This window comes from Kogia breviceps, chromosome 19 (assembly GCF_026419965.1).
Source record: "Kogia breviceps isolate mKogBre1 chromosome 19, mKogBre1 haplotype 1, whole genome shotgun sequence".
NCBI lineage: Eukaryota > Metazoa > Chordata > Mammalia > Artiodactyla > Physeteridae > Kogia > Kogia breviceps.
Genome location: NC_081328.1, coordinates 16,364,995 through 16,384,166, shown reverse-complemented (window position 1 = coordinate 16,384,166; position 19,172 = coordinate 16,364,995). Strand labels below are relative to the sequence as shown.

General features: G+C 36.9%; 3 protein-coding genes across 15 annotated transcripts in view; 2 read left to right on the top strand and 1 right to left on the bottom strand.

Annotated features, from left to right (window-relative positions):
* Window positions 1–19,172, bottom strand: part of NF1 (neurofibromin 1) — a 245,207-nt gene that overhangs the window by 51,497 nt on the left and 174,538 nt on the right. The gene's annotated exons all lie outside the window — the stretch shown is intronic.
* EVI2B (ecotropic viral integration site 2B) lies at window positions 1,437–16,803 on the top strand. Its single transcript, XM_059047877.2, has 4 exons — window positions 1,437–1,569; window positions 4,042–4,903; window positions 7,913–8,044; window positions 15,085–16,803. Exon 4 carries the CDS (start codon window positions 15,105–15,107, stop codon window positions 16,428–16,430), a length of 1,326 nt encoding a protein of 441 aa, XP_058903860.1. The 5' UTR covers window positions 1,437–1,569; window positions 4,042–4,903; window positions 7,913–8,044; window positions 15,085–15,104; the 3' UTR covers window positions 16,431–16,803.
* On the top strand, window positions 4,063–4,761 carry EVI2A (ecotropic viral integration site 2A). Its single transcript, XM_067021116.1, has one exon. The coding sequence runs from the start codon at window positions 4,063–4,065 to the stop codon at window positions 4,759–4,761; it is 699 nt and encodes a 232-aa protein (XP_066877217.1).

Genomic DNA, 19,172 nt, shown 5'->3' with positions numbered 1-19,172 from the left:
GTGGAGAGATCAACGCAAACTGGGTGAACCAGTGAAAACTACATAAAAGATGCGGAAGCGGGTAGGAGGAATTTCAAACTCAACAAGAAGAGGGATTGGCAGGCCTCATGGAGAGAGGGAAAGAAGGAGAAACGTAGGTAACTAGATGCGTTGAGGTAAGAATCAGCTAGTTTAGCTAGAATGGAAGATTCACGTAGAGAAGTTTTAAGAGATAAAGATGGAAAAATACAGAATAGCTGAACTGTGAATGGACCAGAACTGTTCAACTAAGGGGCTCAGGTTTTCTCCTAGGAGCCTGGCATGTCTGAGGATGTTCTGTGGAGCACCAGCATCAGAATCAACTGTGGTGCTTGATAAAAATGCAGTTTCCTGTCCCAGCCCAGACCTACTATACACGAATCTATGCAGTAGAGCCTGGAATTTTTCACTGTTTTTAAACAACCTTCTCATCTGATATTTATGTACACAAACATTTCTGAATTGCTGCTGTAGGTGTTAGGGAGTTATTCAACCACATTTTTTTTAAAAGAAAGGGGTGTTATGATCACAGGAAGTGATATATACAACATATATGAAAGAGTCGGGGGCTAGTAAAAAAAGATGTTGTAGTAGTCTAGGTATGGTTTAATAAGCATCTAAAATACTAGGGTAACGGTGAAAATAAGTGACAGTGAAAGAAGAAACTGACTCAAGAGTATGAAGAAAGGACCGACATGATCCGAAGTCTGATTGGGGCTGAAAGAAAGGACTTGAATTAACAGGACCTGCTGTATACCAGGGCTCTGCCATTACAAAGAATGTTGCTACCATGAACAAAAACAAAGATCATGAGGGGCAGCCACTTAGGGGGAAAAATGAAGTCCATTTTAGACTGAATATGAAGCGATGACAGGACATTCTAGGGGTGTGTGAGTGTGTGTGTGTGTGTATACACTAAAGCACACAAAAGCATTTTCTGTCCCTTATAATCTAAGTGTATCAGATATTCTCTCCAAATTATTGTTGCAGCTCCACACTTTGGGATGTTGGTTGTATACATTACTGTTTCTATTATCTGACCAATACCCCGCGTCTCCAAACTCATGTTATCAAGTCAGTCTGTGGTATACAAATACAATTTTTAGAGAAGATTTTAATGCTCAATCTCAGGGAAAATGCTATTTTCTCTTCATTTTAATGATACTGACATATCATTCAAGAGCATACAGCAGGCATACATAATAAATGTAAGGTCAAAAGGCATTAAGCAGAAAACCCTCCCTGCCCTGGAGGCGGGGATTTGTTCTACAAAGCCTCCTGTTATGCCAGTGGCCAACTAGACAAGTTGGAGCTTTTTTCTTTTTTTTCTCCTGTGACACGTGCTTTAGTTGCAGTGGAAAGGAAATGTGTCATCTGTGGTTAGTGGAAAGCTAGCTGTACATATCCTTTTTTACTGCAGATTTACTTTTAAGCTCAGATTCTTCAAGTCTATTCTGCCTTAAATTACTTGGAAGCTGTGCTTCAAGACAAGAAAAGAAGTGGCTTATTAAAATCAGGTTATAATAAGACTTTGACCAAGCATTTTGTAAGGTAGGTCATATATATGGCTTTTCTTACGCCTTTTCATTTATAACTTCATACAGATTAGTGTTTGAGGAAGTGCTTTCAAACAGTACTTAAGTATCTTACTAACAAAGCAGATTTAGTAATGGAAAACGTATGCTGTTTGTTTCTCTCCTATTAAGTAAAATTTAAGTAAGAAATGGAAAGATTTACCATCAACACAGAGCTTTAAATTAGGATTAAGAAGGATCTGAGCTTAGACTCTAGAGTGAATTGCAGTTTTATTTGTTATTAAAATAAGTTTAAAAAATAAATTTCTCATTACTAATGCTTAGGCATTATACATTTTATTGAAAATGACCAGAGATAAAGAAAACTTTTGCTAACAACCTGGCCTCCACTGCATAAATCTGGGATGTAGAGGCAGCTCTCCATTCTTAGGCATTTGTAAGGGTAAGAGAAAGTCTCATTTTGTTAACAGTTTGTTTATCTGGGGAGGACAGTACATCTGGCTGAAGACAATCAACAGCAGGCCTATTATCTATCCCATGGTGAGCGCTGTTGACATGTGTACGAATACTATGATGCATATTACATTGTTAATGAACTAATGTGACAAGAATAATAACCCACTTTAAATCATTTTAGCATCTAATGCAGAAGCCCAGTCTAGTTTAAAAGGATGGAAATTACTTGCTAACCCAATTTAAAGTATTTCTCTTTGTGGAAGAAGCATAAAGTACCCAAAGATTTATGTCATTCAACTTAAAAATTGAAGCTGGACACTACTAGATAGAAGTCAGTGCACAATATCTTTAACCGTCTATTAAAGATCATAATCCAAAAAGTAATTTTACTTCGAAAACACATAAGAAAGGTTTCTTTCCCTCCTTATTATCAACAGAAAATATTACTTCAGAGGTTAGTTTCCAGTTAGCATTGTTTACTATATGCTACTTTTGCTTGTATAACAATATATCACATTTGTTATTCTTAAGTCAACTATACTTCAATAAAAAGAAGCAGCAGCAGCAGCAGCAGCAGGAGTAGCAGCAGTATCTGTGTCACCTGAGTGTGGGTTAGAAATCTTAGGTCCCTCCCTCCTAGACCTATGGAATAAATCTGCATTAAAAACAACAACAACAACAAACTCCCATGTACATTTTTTGAGAAGAACTTATATAAAATCAAGTTTTTAAACAGGCAATCTTATTTAGTACATCTCAGGAGAATAATCTAGTTTTTGCTTCTACTTCCCTATTCATATAAATGCTAACAATAAAATACTCTTACAAAAGTGGCTCAGACTGGAATACTATTTTAAGAGAGCTCGCTCAATAATGGTCATAATAAATCTTTCCTGCTTGTTTACCAGTACCTGGAACATATATGCTAGTCGTATTTAAATCTTCAATCTTACAGTGAATCATGAAAATCAGGATCAGACTTTGTCCCCTTTGTGGACTGGCTTCCAGAGAGCTCAGAGCCAAAACTGAAATCCCACTTTTTCCTTTATAGGTTGAGATGTTTACGACCTGCCTTGACGTCCCAACTGCGTCTAAATCCCCATGGTCTTGATGTTGTATTTATTTCTATTAAATATTTTATTGTATAATTTATTTTTAAAAATTATGTCAAAATATTCACAGAAAAATTCTAAGCATAAATAATAATGAAAAAAGGCAATAATTTTTGTTGAACTTTTGAGATTATTCAAAAGAAACTTGCCTCTTTTTCTCTGTAATGCCAAATGTTCAGGATGAGAAAAGTCACATGCCTTTGCTTTCAGAAAGCCACAATAAGTTAGGGGATATAGAGGTGAAGGGAGACCCACCACCATAAAACTGCTTTCACAACTACTAGGAATATATTTCTAAGTACCAGCTTTATTCTAAGCTTCAAGATAAACACCCAAGAAGAAAAAAGAACATCTTGGATTCCTACTTGAAGTCCGTTTTCTTTTGGTTGCTACCACACTTCCCCGTTCCTGAACTGCCCCCCCCATCACCACAAAGCCATTTGTGTTTTCTTCTCATACATGAAGCAAAATGTCCCATTTCTCCTTTACTATAAAGATTGGTGACTCATTTGTTAGAGGATGGGGAGTTTCTACAAGGAGTTTCCTTAAATGGTCAGGAAAAAAAAAAAGGAGGAATCAAAAAAGTAAAAGCCGAAGTATCTGACTCAAAGCTAAAGTCTAACATGCTTAAGAGGGAGAAAACTATAAAACCATGGTATTCAGTTTACAATGATTAGTAGATATCTGTAATGCTACCTTTTAGCATTTAAACAATTAATAGAAATTAAATTGTTTCTTTATATGTAGCCTAACAGAAAAAAAAATCAGTTCAGAAGGAATTCAATCAGGATAGCAAATGTTAGGCATGAGCTTGCAGCTAATTTATAACATGATCAGCCGTCTATCTTTTAACTACAATTACCCAAACGAGGAACCATTATTCTTTCACAAGTTAACACATTTTATTGCTATCCCAACAGATTACCAGTATACTCACGGACATGGAACACACAGGACATTACCTGCATCTTGCCTTTCTGATGACAACAGTTTTTTCTTTGTCTCCTGGAACAAAAGCAAACTATACCCATCTGTGGGCTAATAATACTATTGTCTTGGATCCAGATATTCAAAATAAGATGGGCAGAAGCCAAAATGAAAACATTAACACAAACCCTACAACTCCTGAAGTAGATAAAAAAGTTATTTCTACAAAAATGCCTGAAATAGCAACATCATCTCACATTGCATCTTTAACTCCTAAATCTGAACTGGAGCTTTATGTATCTTCCGTTGTCAGGAACAGTTCTCCAACAGTACATAGCATTGAAAACACAAGCAAAAGTCACAGTGAAATCTTCAAAAAAGGTGTCTGTGAGGAAAACAACAACAAAATGGCTATGCTAGTTTGCTTAATTATAATTGTGGTGCTTTTTCTTATCTGTACAATTTTATTTCTAACAACTGTGGTTCTGGCAAACAAAGTCTCATCTCTCAGACGATCAAAACAAGTAGGCAAGCGTCAGCCTAGAAGCAATGGCGATTTCCTGGCAAGCAGTGGTCTATGGCCTGCTGAATCAGACACTTGGAAAAGAGCAAAACAGCTCACAGGGCCCAACCTAATGATGCAATCTACTGGAGTGCTCACAGCTACAAGGGAAAGAAAAGATGAAGAAGGAACTGAAAAACTCACCAACTAACGGATGCTTTAGTGAAGAAAAATGCAAAGAAGCAATAAGAAAGTTTCTGGAGTAAAAATGATGTCAGTTTGATATTTAATGCCAAGGTGTTCTGATGGTCTAAAATTTAACATGGCAGGCTGTGCAATTTAGAATCAAGCAGGTGAGAGGGGAGAAGTATGCCTGCTTACTTAATTACTTAAACTGTGTCTGACACTATTTTAAAAGGCAAAAATAAAACAACCAAGCATCTGAGGAAGGTTTTAAAGACAAGCTGAAGGAACTGACTAATAGAGGTAGAAAGGGACAATTAAATATCTCCTGTTCAGCAATAGTAGTTAAATGATCTTTGTCCGAATGTTATTAAATTTTGAAGCGTTTTAGTGTGTCGTCAGAGGCAAGTATATGCTTTAACATCTAACAGGAGTCACATTCTAAATGCATAGAATTGAACTGTATAGTTACGTGGTACTTTCTTTGCTGAATGTGACAGAATCCATACCAGCTCATCTATCAACACAGCTAATGTTATGCTAGATGTTTTCATCTTTATATATGGCATACATAAGAAAGTGGTTTTCTACTATAAATATTTAATTAAAACTTTAAATTTTGTATAATAAATTAAGACTTGTTAGAATAAAAGTGACTATGTACATTTTCATTCACTTTATTATTCTAGAGAATACACTGTCAAGATCAATAAGAAATAGAGCACAACTGAAACAGATTTATACATGAGATTTATAGCCACAACAGAAGGCTAAGTGTAAATGTAAAGCACATCTTACCATTTAGGTGTAACATAGCTCTATAAATATTGCTTATTGGATTATTTATAGCAAATATCCAAAGGCTGATTATTTTTTGGACTTTGAGAATGCCAAGGGGACTAATAAATGACCAACTTTATTTATTATCCAATATGACATAAGCAAATGAAAGACGTGTGTGTGTGTGTGTGTGTGTGTGTGTGTGTGTTTATTCTAATTTGGAAAACAGGATACTTCAGGTAATTCTTTAACCTTTAAAGAAACTGGGTTCAAGTAAAATAATGACTTACATTTAGGTCAAGACTTCCGTCATCAATTCAATGTATTACAAAAATTGGTTTGAGTTACTTTCCAAATGTCCACTGAAACTGACACAGGGCATACTTAATTAAAGATCAGACCACATTTAAAATATCTCATCCCTTACTGAGCATTTATTTTGGGCAATATGCTAGACATTTAAGAAAAGATTTCTTATATTTTTTCCAAGTATTACCACCATCTTACCCTCCCTTCTAGGTTAGTGATTCTCATCCCAACTGCAAATCAGAATCACCTGAAGAGTTTAACTCACCAATGCCTAAGTCACACCCCTTCCTTCTGATTTAATTAGAATAGGGTGAGCTCCAGCTCCAGGCATTGATAATTTTTGCATAATTCCCTAGGTCATACTGCTCTTTGGTCATCAAATTCAATTCTAAAAATTTCCATGGCTCCAAAGATCTAGGTTACATCTTTTTTAAGGTTACCTCTTAAAATGAGAGGGGGAAAAAAAAGCATCAATTTTATTACCAATTTATAAAAAATCCGTTTCCTAAATAACAAATCATAACCACATTATTTCAGAAGAAGGTAAACATCAACAAAGGAAAAAGGAAAGCAAGAAAATACTCATGCCGATTGTGGTACATCAGGTTATCTTTTGAGGGGTAAAAAGGATCAGACTTGAAAGGACACTGGCTGGGCAGAGCTCCCATTCTGTGTAAATAAAAAATCTGAGATTGTGTACTAGAACAAACAGTGACACCACAAAGCAGTCCTTGAATCAAATGTCATATATAAATACCTGTCAGTAAACTGAAACAAATTAGTGTCTTTCTAAAAAGAAGAAATTAACTAGGCAACTACTTTCCTATTCAACATACATTTTCTCACAAAACAGAAAGTTCCTACTCTGCAGGAATATTTAAAATTCATCACTCACTATCTTGGCTATTAAACACACATCCTCAGATTGACAGCATCCAATGGTAGCTCATGAAAAGTGGTTCCTTTCCCAACTTGACCAGTGTTTAAAGATGACAGGTTAAGATATGTTTTGAATTCAAATTTTAAAAGTTATTTTTGAACTAAAACACTTTTGTTTTCTACCCTGGGGGTGCTATGGTCCACATGCTTATGTGATTCAGGGATTTAAAAATAGTGAAACAAAAGTTTATACCATATTTTAAAAGTTTATAGCATATTAAAAAAAACCTATTCTTTTTGTACCAAGTTATAAGTGCCTTGAAGTTAAGAACTAGGTCTTAACAATCTGTGTTCCTCTGCAGTGACCAGGGATAAGCGGGGCATGGTTTAATGCCTACTGTATCTACTATAATAGTTGCTATGCTAGGCACTTTACATTTATCTAATCCCATAATACATTTATAAATTAAGAATTATGATCTCCATTTTTCAGATGAGGAAAGAGGCTAGAAGGTGACATGCCCAAAGAAATCTGTATTCAGACTGACTCAAACTCTTCTCAATATACTTTGCTTTTTAGTTAACTTATTTAAAAAAAGATTCCCAATTTATTTTACTTTGCACCGACACTTACTTACTTTGTGGGTAACCAAAGAGTTGTGGACTTGAACTCAAAAATCATTTAGGAAAGTATCTGGTCAGAAATTAATCACACTTTTACCTGGGCTTAGCCTAAATTATGATGAGGAAATAACATTAACATTTACTGGCTATCTGCTGTGTGTAAGGCATTTACACATGTTACGTTATCTTACTTAATCCTCACAAAACTCAATAATAGAAATATTCCTCCGGAGGAGGAAATGGTGACTCAGAAGAGCAGCGACTTGCCTAAGGTCATACAAGAAAACAGGACACATCACTCACTTGTTATGAAAAGAAATCTCACTATGGGTAATAACCTGACTGGCAGTTTTTCCTTACAACATATAATTTTCTCTCCAAGGTTCTATTTTAGATAACTAAACTATATAATCACATTACTAGAGAGTCTTAAATGTTTACCTATAAATGTTAATTAAAAGCACTCGAATCATGTAGCTCCAAATTGTTTCAAAATAAATTCTGTTAAAGCAGTACATTTCTTAGTCATTTTGTGGCTTACTGCACTTCCGGAACCAACTATTGATAAACTTCCTCTTTTTCTACAGAAACCATCTCCGTTTGCTAAAGGACCATTTTTAATCTGAACTGAACCACCTCTTTTGCTTTCTTAGCCAAATGACCAAAATGTCCAGTTAGAACAAGAATTCAGCATTCTTCAAAAGAAGTTAACAACTGAGGTAAGACAATTTTCACACAGGCAATCTGGTTTGATCTTTGCTTTATACAGAATTTATTTTTAGAACTAAAATTTCATTATTGTTTTAAACTTAAAGTCTGAGAGTCTAAAGATGTCTATAACAAGTATTGTGGTTTTGTTGCATGGAATTTTAAAAATTCAGTGTTGAGCCTGCCTTGGAGAAAAATTTTCACATAGGTTTCTATAATATTAACCCTTTAAAGTTTATTGATTCACTACGTTTGTTGACCTTAGCTCTGTAATTAAAAGAAATAAATCTATAGCCATGACAGAAAACGCTAAGGGTTGGAAATAAAACTAGAATTCATGGGATATAACTAAATTTACAATCCCAAAATACCGACTGCTAAAAGTTCTGATTTGCTGTCTATAAAATTTCCTGTATATAAGCATAATCCATAGATTTAAATTAGTTTTTACTTTTTAATCCCCTTTAGTTTCCATGGTAAGAATGGTCACCTTCACCTAATTAAAAAAAAAAAACCAAAGGTGATTAGATGAGATATTCAATTATCATTATCATATATGCTTTATTTTTCACACAAATAGAATTTTAAATGTAAGTAGTAATGATGACATGAAAATATTATCCTTCATTTTTACAGCTAAGAAAAACTGCTATGATAAAATGTGTATATATATACTCATATCATCTACATATTTATGTCATGCATTATTATCTGAGTCTTTAGTAAACAGTGTAAAATAGATAGAGAAAAAAACACCCACAGAATAGAAAGTTGTTAATATGGAGAAAAGATGCTTATTCTGTAAGTAAGCTGGACAATTACAAAGTGAATATCCTCCAAAATAAAAACTGCCAAGAGTTTACATAGACTTGTAATATAACAGAATGATAAATTCATAGTGGGTGGTGATATCCTATTTCAACATTTCATTAAATACTTATGACTTTCCCTCATATAAGTCCACTTTGGATTTCTTCAAAGTAACTATTACAGAAGTTAAAAAAATAAAGATTTGTATCTCTTTCTTTGGCAAGACTTGTCTATATATATACATACATTTTAAAAATATTTAATTAAGTTATTTACTTCTATTTGGCTGCGCTAGGTCTTTGTTGCTGCGCGCGGGCTTTCTCTAGTTGCGGCGAGCGGGGCTACTCTTCATTGCAGTGCTCGGACTTCTCATTGCGGTGGCTTCTCTTGTTGTGGAGCACAGGCTCTAGGCATGTGGGCTTCAGTAGTTGTGACACGTGGGGGCTCAGTAGTTGTGGCTCACGGGCTTTAGAGCGCAGGCTCAGTAGTTGTGGTGCACGGGCTTAGTTGCTCTGCAGCATGCGGGATCTTCCCGGACCAGGGCTCAAACCCGTGCCCCTGCATTGGCAGGCGGATTCTTAACCACTGTACCAGAGAAGTCCTGTCTATATATTTTTAAAGGGTCAGTCTCAAATGTAGAGTTTAATAGTGCTTGTGTTTTTCAACTAATGCCTATATAATTCTACTCAGAAGGAAATTATGAATTCTGAATAAGTCTGGATTTGTTAAATATAAATCTGATGCCTGTCAATGTCCAATCTTTAAAAATCACCTCAAATATGACAGCTTATAGGCTAACCATTCAAAACTCCCAGAGCTGTTTTCATAGTCACAGGACTAAAATGGTTTCCTGGTAGTTCTTGTCCAACCTTTTATACAAGACTAACTCCAAAAGTTACTTACATATCTGTTCCCAGAGAGCTCACATCTCCTCCCCTCATAAAGCATTCCTATTTCATAATTTTACTACGAATGTAACAGAAGGAAAGAGCTCTAGTACAGGACTGACTGGTTTCTGTATCAGTGCCACTGTTTAGAGCTGTGACACTCTGGCAAGTTAGCCAACTTCTCTGTGCCTCAGCTTTATCTGTAAGATGATGATAACATCACCTTGCTCATTAAAATAGGATAGTGCTGAACATTTGGCATGTACTCAGTAAATGGTAGCTATTACTGTTGATAAAAAATAGTCATCAAATAATTCCTATCATAGTTCAAAGTTAATTTCCCCCCAAAAAAAAGTTAATTTCCCTTTCTGCCTTTCCTCAAGATATGGAACTGCTGTGGTTCTTCCTTTTCTGGTTTCATAACATTACTAGTTGGAGATACAATAAAATTTAGATACACTAAATTTTAATCTGTTATATTATACATTATATCAAAGTAACCGAAATTCAAATGATATTTCTGATACTGCTACCTACATTTGCCTTGTCTAGGATATGCTATCCAAATCTCCTTGATTCCCCTTAAAAGACAATGACTTCTCTCTTATCATATCCAACTTAGCATCTCAATTTTAAATGCTAAATCCTTTATGTACTTATGCATTATATTTATGAGAACATGTCTAATTATATGGGGACTCCTACTTCGCTATAACTGCCTTTAAAATGCTTAGTTAAAACAGCTGATTTTTTTCTTCTTTTTAGAAAATGTTCTATATTCAGGAAAAACAAAGGACCAAAATCACAGACTTAAACCTCAAAGTTCAAACCTAAAATAATGAGCAAAATACTGCCGTGTAAAGGTAGACAAATTCAGGGTTTCCCTGAGCAGCAGACTAAGGGATTTCTAGAAAAATGCTATATAGATTGTGCATAGGTTATTTAGAGTAATTAACAAGTATGCTTCTGGGTAGTACCAGGAAAAAAAGGGAGGTGGGGAATCTTAAGGATACTTAGAACAGATAGGAGAGAGCCTGAAATGAAAGGTAAGTGAGTTTGAGAAGGTGGGTGACTAAGTCCTGTCCTCCATTTTGGGAAGATCGTTCCTCTTTGCTGGTTCCCTGTATCCGCAAAGACAGAGGGCAGCATTTTGTGGTTCCTTCTTTCTTCTACTTCAATCTTCTCCCCCAATGTCTAATTTTGTTCACTTTAACCTTCTACCCTAACTTCTTGCTAAATACATAATCACTATTTATTCTTCAGCTTTTTTATTAACTTTTCTTCAATACCTTCTCTAATCCATTTATCTTCCCCTTTTCCATATATTTGCTGCTTATTGCTAAGTTTTGCTTTATTTTTCTCCTTCGTGTTATTTTGTATTTCTTTGTATTCCTTTTTCATTTCATCTTATCCAACATTTTCTCCTCCTTTTTACTCCCCTGCCCCATATGGTTCTTTCTTTCTACCTTCTTTCCCTGCAGAAGCAATGTTGGTATTTCAGGTACACATGGCTTATATATATATTTAAAATGCATATGTTAAATAACTTTCTGCATTGGTAATAACACTGTCTCTGAACTAGAAAAAAAAAAAAGCCAGTTTCTTCACTATTATACCCCCTATTTATTCTTTTTTAAAATCCTGTTCCTTTTTTCTGGACTACTCTGAATTGCTGTAGTAGAATTCTAAGACATTCTAGTATTCTGACACAGCAGACCCTAGGAGGTTAGATAGCTAACTGCTAACTGAGGAGTTGGAGAAAGGAGTAGGATAGGTAAAAAATAGAATTTGGTTTTAATATTGTTGTAACTCTTAAATGACAAGTGGCAAATCTCATACGCTGAAGGTCTACGACGTTCCTACTGACAAAAGAGGCTAAGAACCTATCAAAATTGATCTTACAGACTAAACTGGGGTTATAATTATGTTCCTATTTGGGTTCTTTCCTTCTCTAATGCCTTTTTCAGCTAACTGAAAAAAGGAACTGTGCGGGTTTTTAAAAAAAATTTAAGAGAAGTCACAAAAGAAGAAACATTTTTTGGCGAAGACAATTCATGGCCTATGTTTTCTGTTGCTTTGGATGGCATTTTTTGAAAACTAAAGTGAAACTCTAAAGAATAACACTTTCCAATGAGGCCTTTTTTGGGGGAAGGGGTAATCTGTAAGAATAGGAGGTAGGAATTGCATGGATGATAGCCAACTAGAGATGATTTAAATTCCCATATTTATGCGAAAAGTTTCAAATTTTTTCCTTATTAAAGCTTTTGCAGAGTTGATATAAAGCATAATTTAGTAACTCAGATTTCACCTTCTCTGCTTACATTCTGGTAGAAGTATTAATAAACAGTGAAAAATTGACATGGAGAAGAACCAAGAAGCCCAATATAGGTTAAGCATTTACTGAGCTGCTAACATATACAGCACTCTGCTGTAAAGGAATCAAAATAGAAAAACATGAGGCAGCTTGGGGGTAGTAGAATAGAGCATATGCTTTGGAATCAGATGGTCCTGGGTATCAATTCACAATCTGCCACTAATAATGATATAACATTCGGCAAATTGCTTAAAGCATTTGAATTTGTCTCTTTATCTATAAATCAAGGGTTACTCCATCTTTCTCAGAGTTATTTAAGGGTTAAATGAAATGAAGTATGTAAAACACCTGAGACGGTGCAACACATAGGATGTTCTAGATAAGGAATTTTCTTTGTTTCTTTCTGCCTTCTTCAAGGTTCTTTAAAATCTTGTTTGAGGGGGTGGGGATAGTAAAATGTGAAAAGTAATTTAAAAAACACAATTTTTTAAGAGAAAAGAAGTGTGAGTGAGGTACATACATGAAGAATTATCTAAGGAACTATAAAGATAACAGGAACTTCGGGGATTCAGGGAATGGCTGAGCTCTCTGGGCTGTGGTCAGTCATAGAGAATTTGGCCTAAGAAGGGAATTTAAGCAGAGGCTTGACAGACGAGGACAGGTTCAGTTAGGCAGCCAGAGGGGGAAGAGGCTGGGTTTGGAAGAAAGAACACACTCTCAGAGGGTGAAAAACAGCATAATGAAAAGTGTCTGTTTAGGAAAAAAAAAGAAGTGTGTGTTTAGGAAGTATGTAAGATGAGGAATGCGCAGTTTCAGTCATGAGATATGAATCTGGACTGGTAAACTCAAGCCAGGTGGAAGAAAATTCAGTTTAGAATTTTTATCTTGACAGCAATGGGGAACTCTCAAGCAAGGGAACAGACACCTGATCACACATGCTTGTAAGAAGACTAATTCATCAGCAGTGTGCAAGGGGTTTAAAGGAGAAATATTTTCAAATTTAGGCTTGAAGTATTACAGAGAAAATAAAGAGACTGTACAGGAAAAAAAAATCACATCTTTTCTTCTACTGTGTACCAAGTGGCAGAGGAGTGAGCAATGAAAACTACTCAAATACACTGAAAAATCTATTTGCAAAACTTGAGGGAGTTCTTCTTCTCCTATTACTGTATCTTGCACAGACCATCAAATCTCTCTCAGATTGGCCTAAAAATCAGAGAAAAACTATAGTTTCAAATCATATAGACCAGGATCTAAAACCCTGAGATTTTCCTTTCCCTAATGTTAAGAAATAACCAAATAGTTACCACTATGTTAAATGATGTGCAAAACAAGTATATTACACACAGAGCTGAAAACTATCCTCACTTGAGAGATAAGGCATTTGAGAACAGGAGAGATTAAGTGACTAGTTCTCATGGTTAGAGAGGTAGTTAGGTGGTAGAAGTAGAACTGGAACTTAAAACTCTTCAAGTTTTAGCATCTGCCACATCCCACAAACTAACAGACGTGCCTTCTTTTCTTAGGCCCTTTATGTTGTTTCCCTGGCTGGAATATTTTACTTGCTTAATTAATTCTTACAGACCTTTCAAGATTCGGTTCAAGTTTTACTTCTCTGAGAAACCTTCCCTGAAGCCCTCCCAGGCTAGCTTAGTTCCTCTGTGCATCTTCTGCATACCTTTGTGAGAAAACTTATCAAATTATTTTATTTATTTATTGTTTCTACCAATAGAAACTTAAAAAAAATGTGGGGGGGTATCTCCTAAACCAGAACAGGGCCTGACACAACGGTGATGCTTATCAATTAATAAGGGAAAGCAGCAGCAAGACTACTTACTCAACCAGATTCAAAGAGCACTTTAGGATTTTGAGCTTAGGACTATGAGTTGAATTGAATCCTTTAAAAATATGAGGTCCTAATATAAAGACACTGTGCTGGACACTGATGCTGCTGCAAAGATTACTTAATACAACAGACTCTGTGCACGAGAAAGTCACAAAGGCAGTACCATTAACAAAAATAGAGAAGTTAGGACAGGAGTCACTATCGAGATGAAGGTGAAATTTTTTTTTTTTTTTTTTTTGCAGTACGCGGGCCTCTCACTGTTGTGGCCTCTCCCGTTGCAGAGCACAGGCTCCGAACACACAGGCTCAGCGGCCATGGCTCACGGGCCCAGCCGCTCCGTGGCATGTGGGATCTTCCCGGACCGGGGTACAAACCTGTGTCCCCTGCTTCGGCAGGCAGACTCTCAACCACTGTGCCACCAGGGAAGCCCGAATTCTGTTTTTAATATGTCCAATTTGCTGATAGTGAGATATATAATAGAAATGTCCACCAGGAAGTCACACAGATGGAACAAGAATTAAGGAAATTTAGGCTGGATATACAGGTTTGGGAGTTAGAGCATAAAGGTAAGAGCTGAAACCTTACAGATTCAGGATTAAGAAAAGTAGTTAAGAGTGAGGACAGAATACACATCAAGTTATCAAGTACCATATTTAGGACGCAAGAGAAAGACAGGAGCTAGTGAGATGAGCATGAAAGAAAGATGACTACAAAGAGCTACTCGAATAGCAGTGAAGGAGTAATCAACAGTGTCAAATGTGATCAAGAGAGGAAAAAAAGAGAAAGAGAAGACCACTGGATTAGGTAACAGACGGTTACTGGTGTCCTTCGAGGCAGCAGGATCAATGTATTTCCAGTAGTAAACAGAGGAAAAAGTAGCATGCACATGGTACCAGCATACAGAGCCTATGCATTTGAGATGTATGACTGTGAAACGAAGCACTGTAATGTAATAAACCTACAGGGGCAGCAGGGCCAAGTACAGATCTTATGAAAGAATTAAGAGAGACCACTGCCTATGAATTCCAAATGTTACATGATAAATTAGAGTATATTTAAGAGTTGGTCACATTAGCCTATAGTGTATCAAGTCTAAATTAGGAAAGATAAATACTTATCAAGTACCTACCTACTTTATGCCAGATAGTAAATGATACCTAATTGTCTTTCTTTCTTTTATTATAAAACTACTAGTAAAGAGGAAACATTCTGAAATGGACCTCAAATATTTCACCATAATTTTGTTTTGTGGACATCTGAACATTACTTTTTTCTCAGAGACAGAAGCAACTACAACAGAGAAGCAACCACAGTTTACTTTACTTAGATCATCAAGGCCATATGTCTCAGCTAATTCTCAAAGCACAACGGAGAACCCTTCGGGTCAACCAACACAATTCAACAACCTTTCTTCTGGACAACCAGTAACAACTGCCGAAGTTGCTGCTGGACAACCAACACCAGCTGTCTATGTGTCTTCTGGGAAGCCAGCAGCACATACTTCTGCTGGACAACCACTCGCCTATAATGTCACCAGAAAACCAACACCAATGGCCAACACCTCCTCCCAAGGAACAGCACTACCTGTGTTCACCTCTGCCAGACAACCACCACCATCTGCCTACACCCCCACGCAGCAACCACCATCCACGCACGCCTCCTCTAGAAAACCAACACCGCCAACTGTTCATAATCTATCCATAAAACCAACACCAACCGCCACAAGTTCACCTAGGGGTACACCAGGATTCAACCTAGAAACTACCACTAAAAACAAGAGCCCACAGAAAACCAATTCTAATTCAATAGGGGCCATATTAATTGCTTTAGTTCTGACTTCTATGGTGGTAGCTATAATCGTGATTGCATTGTGGAAATGCTTGCGAAAACCAGTGTCACGTGATCAAAATTGGGCAGGTAGGTCTCCATTTGCTGATGGTGAGACCCCTGACGTATGTCTGGATAACATTAGAGAAAATGAAGTGTTCCCAAAACGTACATCAATTGTTTCACTTATGGCCTGGAAACCAAGCAAAAGCACACTTTTAGCAGATGACTTAGAAATTAAGTTGTTTGAATCAAACGAAAACATTGAAGATTCTAACACTCCCAAAACAGAGAAAATAAAAGATCAGGCAAATGGCACATCAGAAGATAGTGCTGATGGATCAACAGTTGGCACTGCTGTTTCCTCTTCAGATGATGCAGATCCGTCTCCACCGCCTCCTCCCCCTCTTGATTTGGAAGGACAGGAGAGTAACCAATCTGACAGACCCACAGTGACAACTGTATCTCCTCTTCCAAATGATTCCACCAATCTCCCACCGTCTCTGGACTGCCTCAGTCAAGTCTGTGAAGATCGTGATTCTGAGTTCAAACAGTCATTTCCACCTCCCCCTGACTCACTTATTAACTTGACCCTGCCCCCAGGGGATTTTATGAAAAACCAGGAGATCCAGTGTCAGCAGTTCCCTAGTCCTCCTGACTCTGATCAAAATCTCAATGAATCCCTGCCACCCCCACCTGCAGAACTGTTATAACTACTACTTGCTTTTTAGCTGATTTTCTATTCTTCTCAAAGGGCTCCAATCTTTCGTTTTGCTTCATGTGATGAAATACATTAAATGGCCAATTTTGATGTTTATTCAGGAACTACCTGAAATCTGCTCAAAGCCTATGTGCATAAGTGGAACTTTTTACAAAAATTATATAACAGTGGTCTATTTACTGGCTATAGGCCCTAACTTTAATGTATAGTACATTGTACATATGTGGCTGGTATGTGTATCAATAACTTAGCCATTTTGGGAACAAGCAATCTACATATGCTTATTATTGCCCAATAGATATTTTTTTCCTGAAAAGCTGTGTATAAAGTTATCTTGAATAAATAAAATTTTATTTTTCCATTTCAAAGTTTGAGAGAGTGTGTGTGTGTGTGAGAGAACTTAAATATATACTCCAAGTTTTAAACAAAACTGTAAGTTTTAAATTAATACCTCGGGCATTAAATAAATATTCCAAGTTTGTGGGGATGAGAGATTAAAATGCATGTCTATTTGAGAATAAATTTCCTTTTAGCTCGTATTGGAAACTGTCAGACAAACATATTAAAGCATCAAATTGGGGGGCTGAGTTAGGGACATTTACTCTGAAAAAAATATGAGCGCACACCATAAAATGTAGACATTTTCCTATCTTGTTGGGGGAACACAAATTTTAGAACTAGCCACTTTAAAAAGTTTCTTCTTTTTTTTGGCTGTGCTGCACAGCTTGCGGGATCTTAGTTCCGTGACCAGGGATTGAACCCGGGCCCTCAGCAGTGAAAGTGTGGAGTCCTAACCACTGGACTGCCAGGGAATTCCCAAAGTTTCTTTATATGCCTCAAGCACCCCCCCAAAATGAAATCTTATAAAAGAAAAAACAAACAAACGAAAAACCAAACCTCTATGGCTTCATTCCAAATTCGGATGACTTTTTTCAGAAAAAAAGGATTGTATCAAAATACAGATGGTTCTCAACTTTAAAAAACTCTTAACTACCTTTCTTACACAGAATTTCATCATTTATTCATTACCTGACAAGTAATAAATCTGAGTTATCAGAGTAGGGGCGGGCCCAATCTTTGTCAAAGTTAGACGGAGAGAGTCCACTGGCTGATCCTTGGGGAGATGCCAGCCCATGCCTGCAGAAGTGCTCCTCTGCCCCAAAGCGCACATTCTCCCGCCTTACCCCACCCGAACTCGGGGGACAGTCACTTAGAATGAAAGACGGAGGCCACAGTGGTAACCTACCCTTGGAGAACCTCTCATAGCTCTGGGATTTTTCAGAATAAAATGTAGTATTTACTGGTAGCACTGGTGTTCAAGAAACCAATAAAGCTCCATCTTAATAAAAACTAGCAGACTTTTGGACATTGAAATTTTATATACAATGTTTCTCTTTAAATCTTTTAAGGAGTCCCTTACTGACTCTTAAAAAACTTCTTATCTGCAGACACACTTCCTTTGCACTTCTTATTTTTCTTGAATAAGCATGATGTTTATTATCATATTACATCATTGGTTTTCCTGTCTTCCACATTAAAAAGTTCTTTCATGTATTTTTCAAACTTACCATTTTTGAGGTTAATTTATTTAGCAACAATTAGGAGGTTATAGGAGGTTAAGAATTTCCTTTTTTTTTTTTTTTTTTTTTTTGTGGTACGCAGGCCTCTCACTGCTGGGGCCTCCCCCGTTGCGGAGCACAGGCTCCGGACGTGCAGGCCCAGCAGCCATGGCTCACGGGCCCAGCCGCTCCTCAGCACGTGGGATCTTCCCAGACTGGGGCACAAACCCGTGTCCCCTGCATCGGCAGGTGGACTCTCAACCACTGCGCCACCAGGGAAGCCCAAGAATTTCCTTTTATTCGTTTGAATTTTAAGTATTCTAGTTAGGGTAAATAAGGTATAAAGTTTTTATATTTGGTCAAGACTTTGACATGCCTTAAATCATCATAACCTTTCTTGTTTTACATATAGGATTGTTACCTAACGGGCTCTTTCCACACTTTTGCTCTTCTTTTTCATCACTTTCTTTCCTGACCTCTTGAAGGAGAAGTATTGGGAAATACCAACCCTCATAGACAAATCAAAGAGCTGATGACCTGGTCATAGTCGTGTCTGATTTCTTCAAACACTACAGAGGCAGCTTTTCTCCTTCTGTTCTTTGTACAACAGAAGAGCAGACTCCTGTCAGCAGCTGCTTTTTGTTTTTTAAGAAATTCTCTGCCAGGGGGGGAAAGTAATTCCTATTTACTGAATGCAGTTTTTCCCCACTGAGGTCAGTGGAAGCTGAGCAGCCAAGCAGTGGCAATCCTTGCCTAATCAGCAGAAAGAAATGCAAGCTGAAGAAACACAGGAGAAAAGAAAATGCTGGAACAAAGAAAAACCTACAGAAAAGACTAAAGAAGCAGGATTCAGAAGAGAACGTTTATTTCATGACTACGGCAAAAGGACAAGGCACAGGGGAATAAAAGGTAGACTGAACTACATACTACACACCAGTGGTGCTCTTACCAGATCCCATTAACCAGATTCAGAACAACCCACAAGACCATCTATTTCAGCTCCTTTTATTTGTTAAGTGCTGAGAAAACAGGTCCAGAGAGAGTAAGTGACTTGCTTAGAAGGGGTAGTGAAAGCTGAGTTTGTTCCCTGACTCCTGGTTCAGCATTCTTCTCACTAACATAGGACCAAAGAGCACCTACCTCACACACTGCAACATAAATTTATCACACATGTG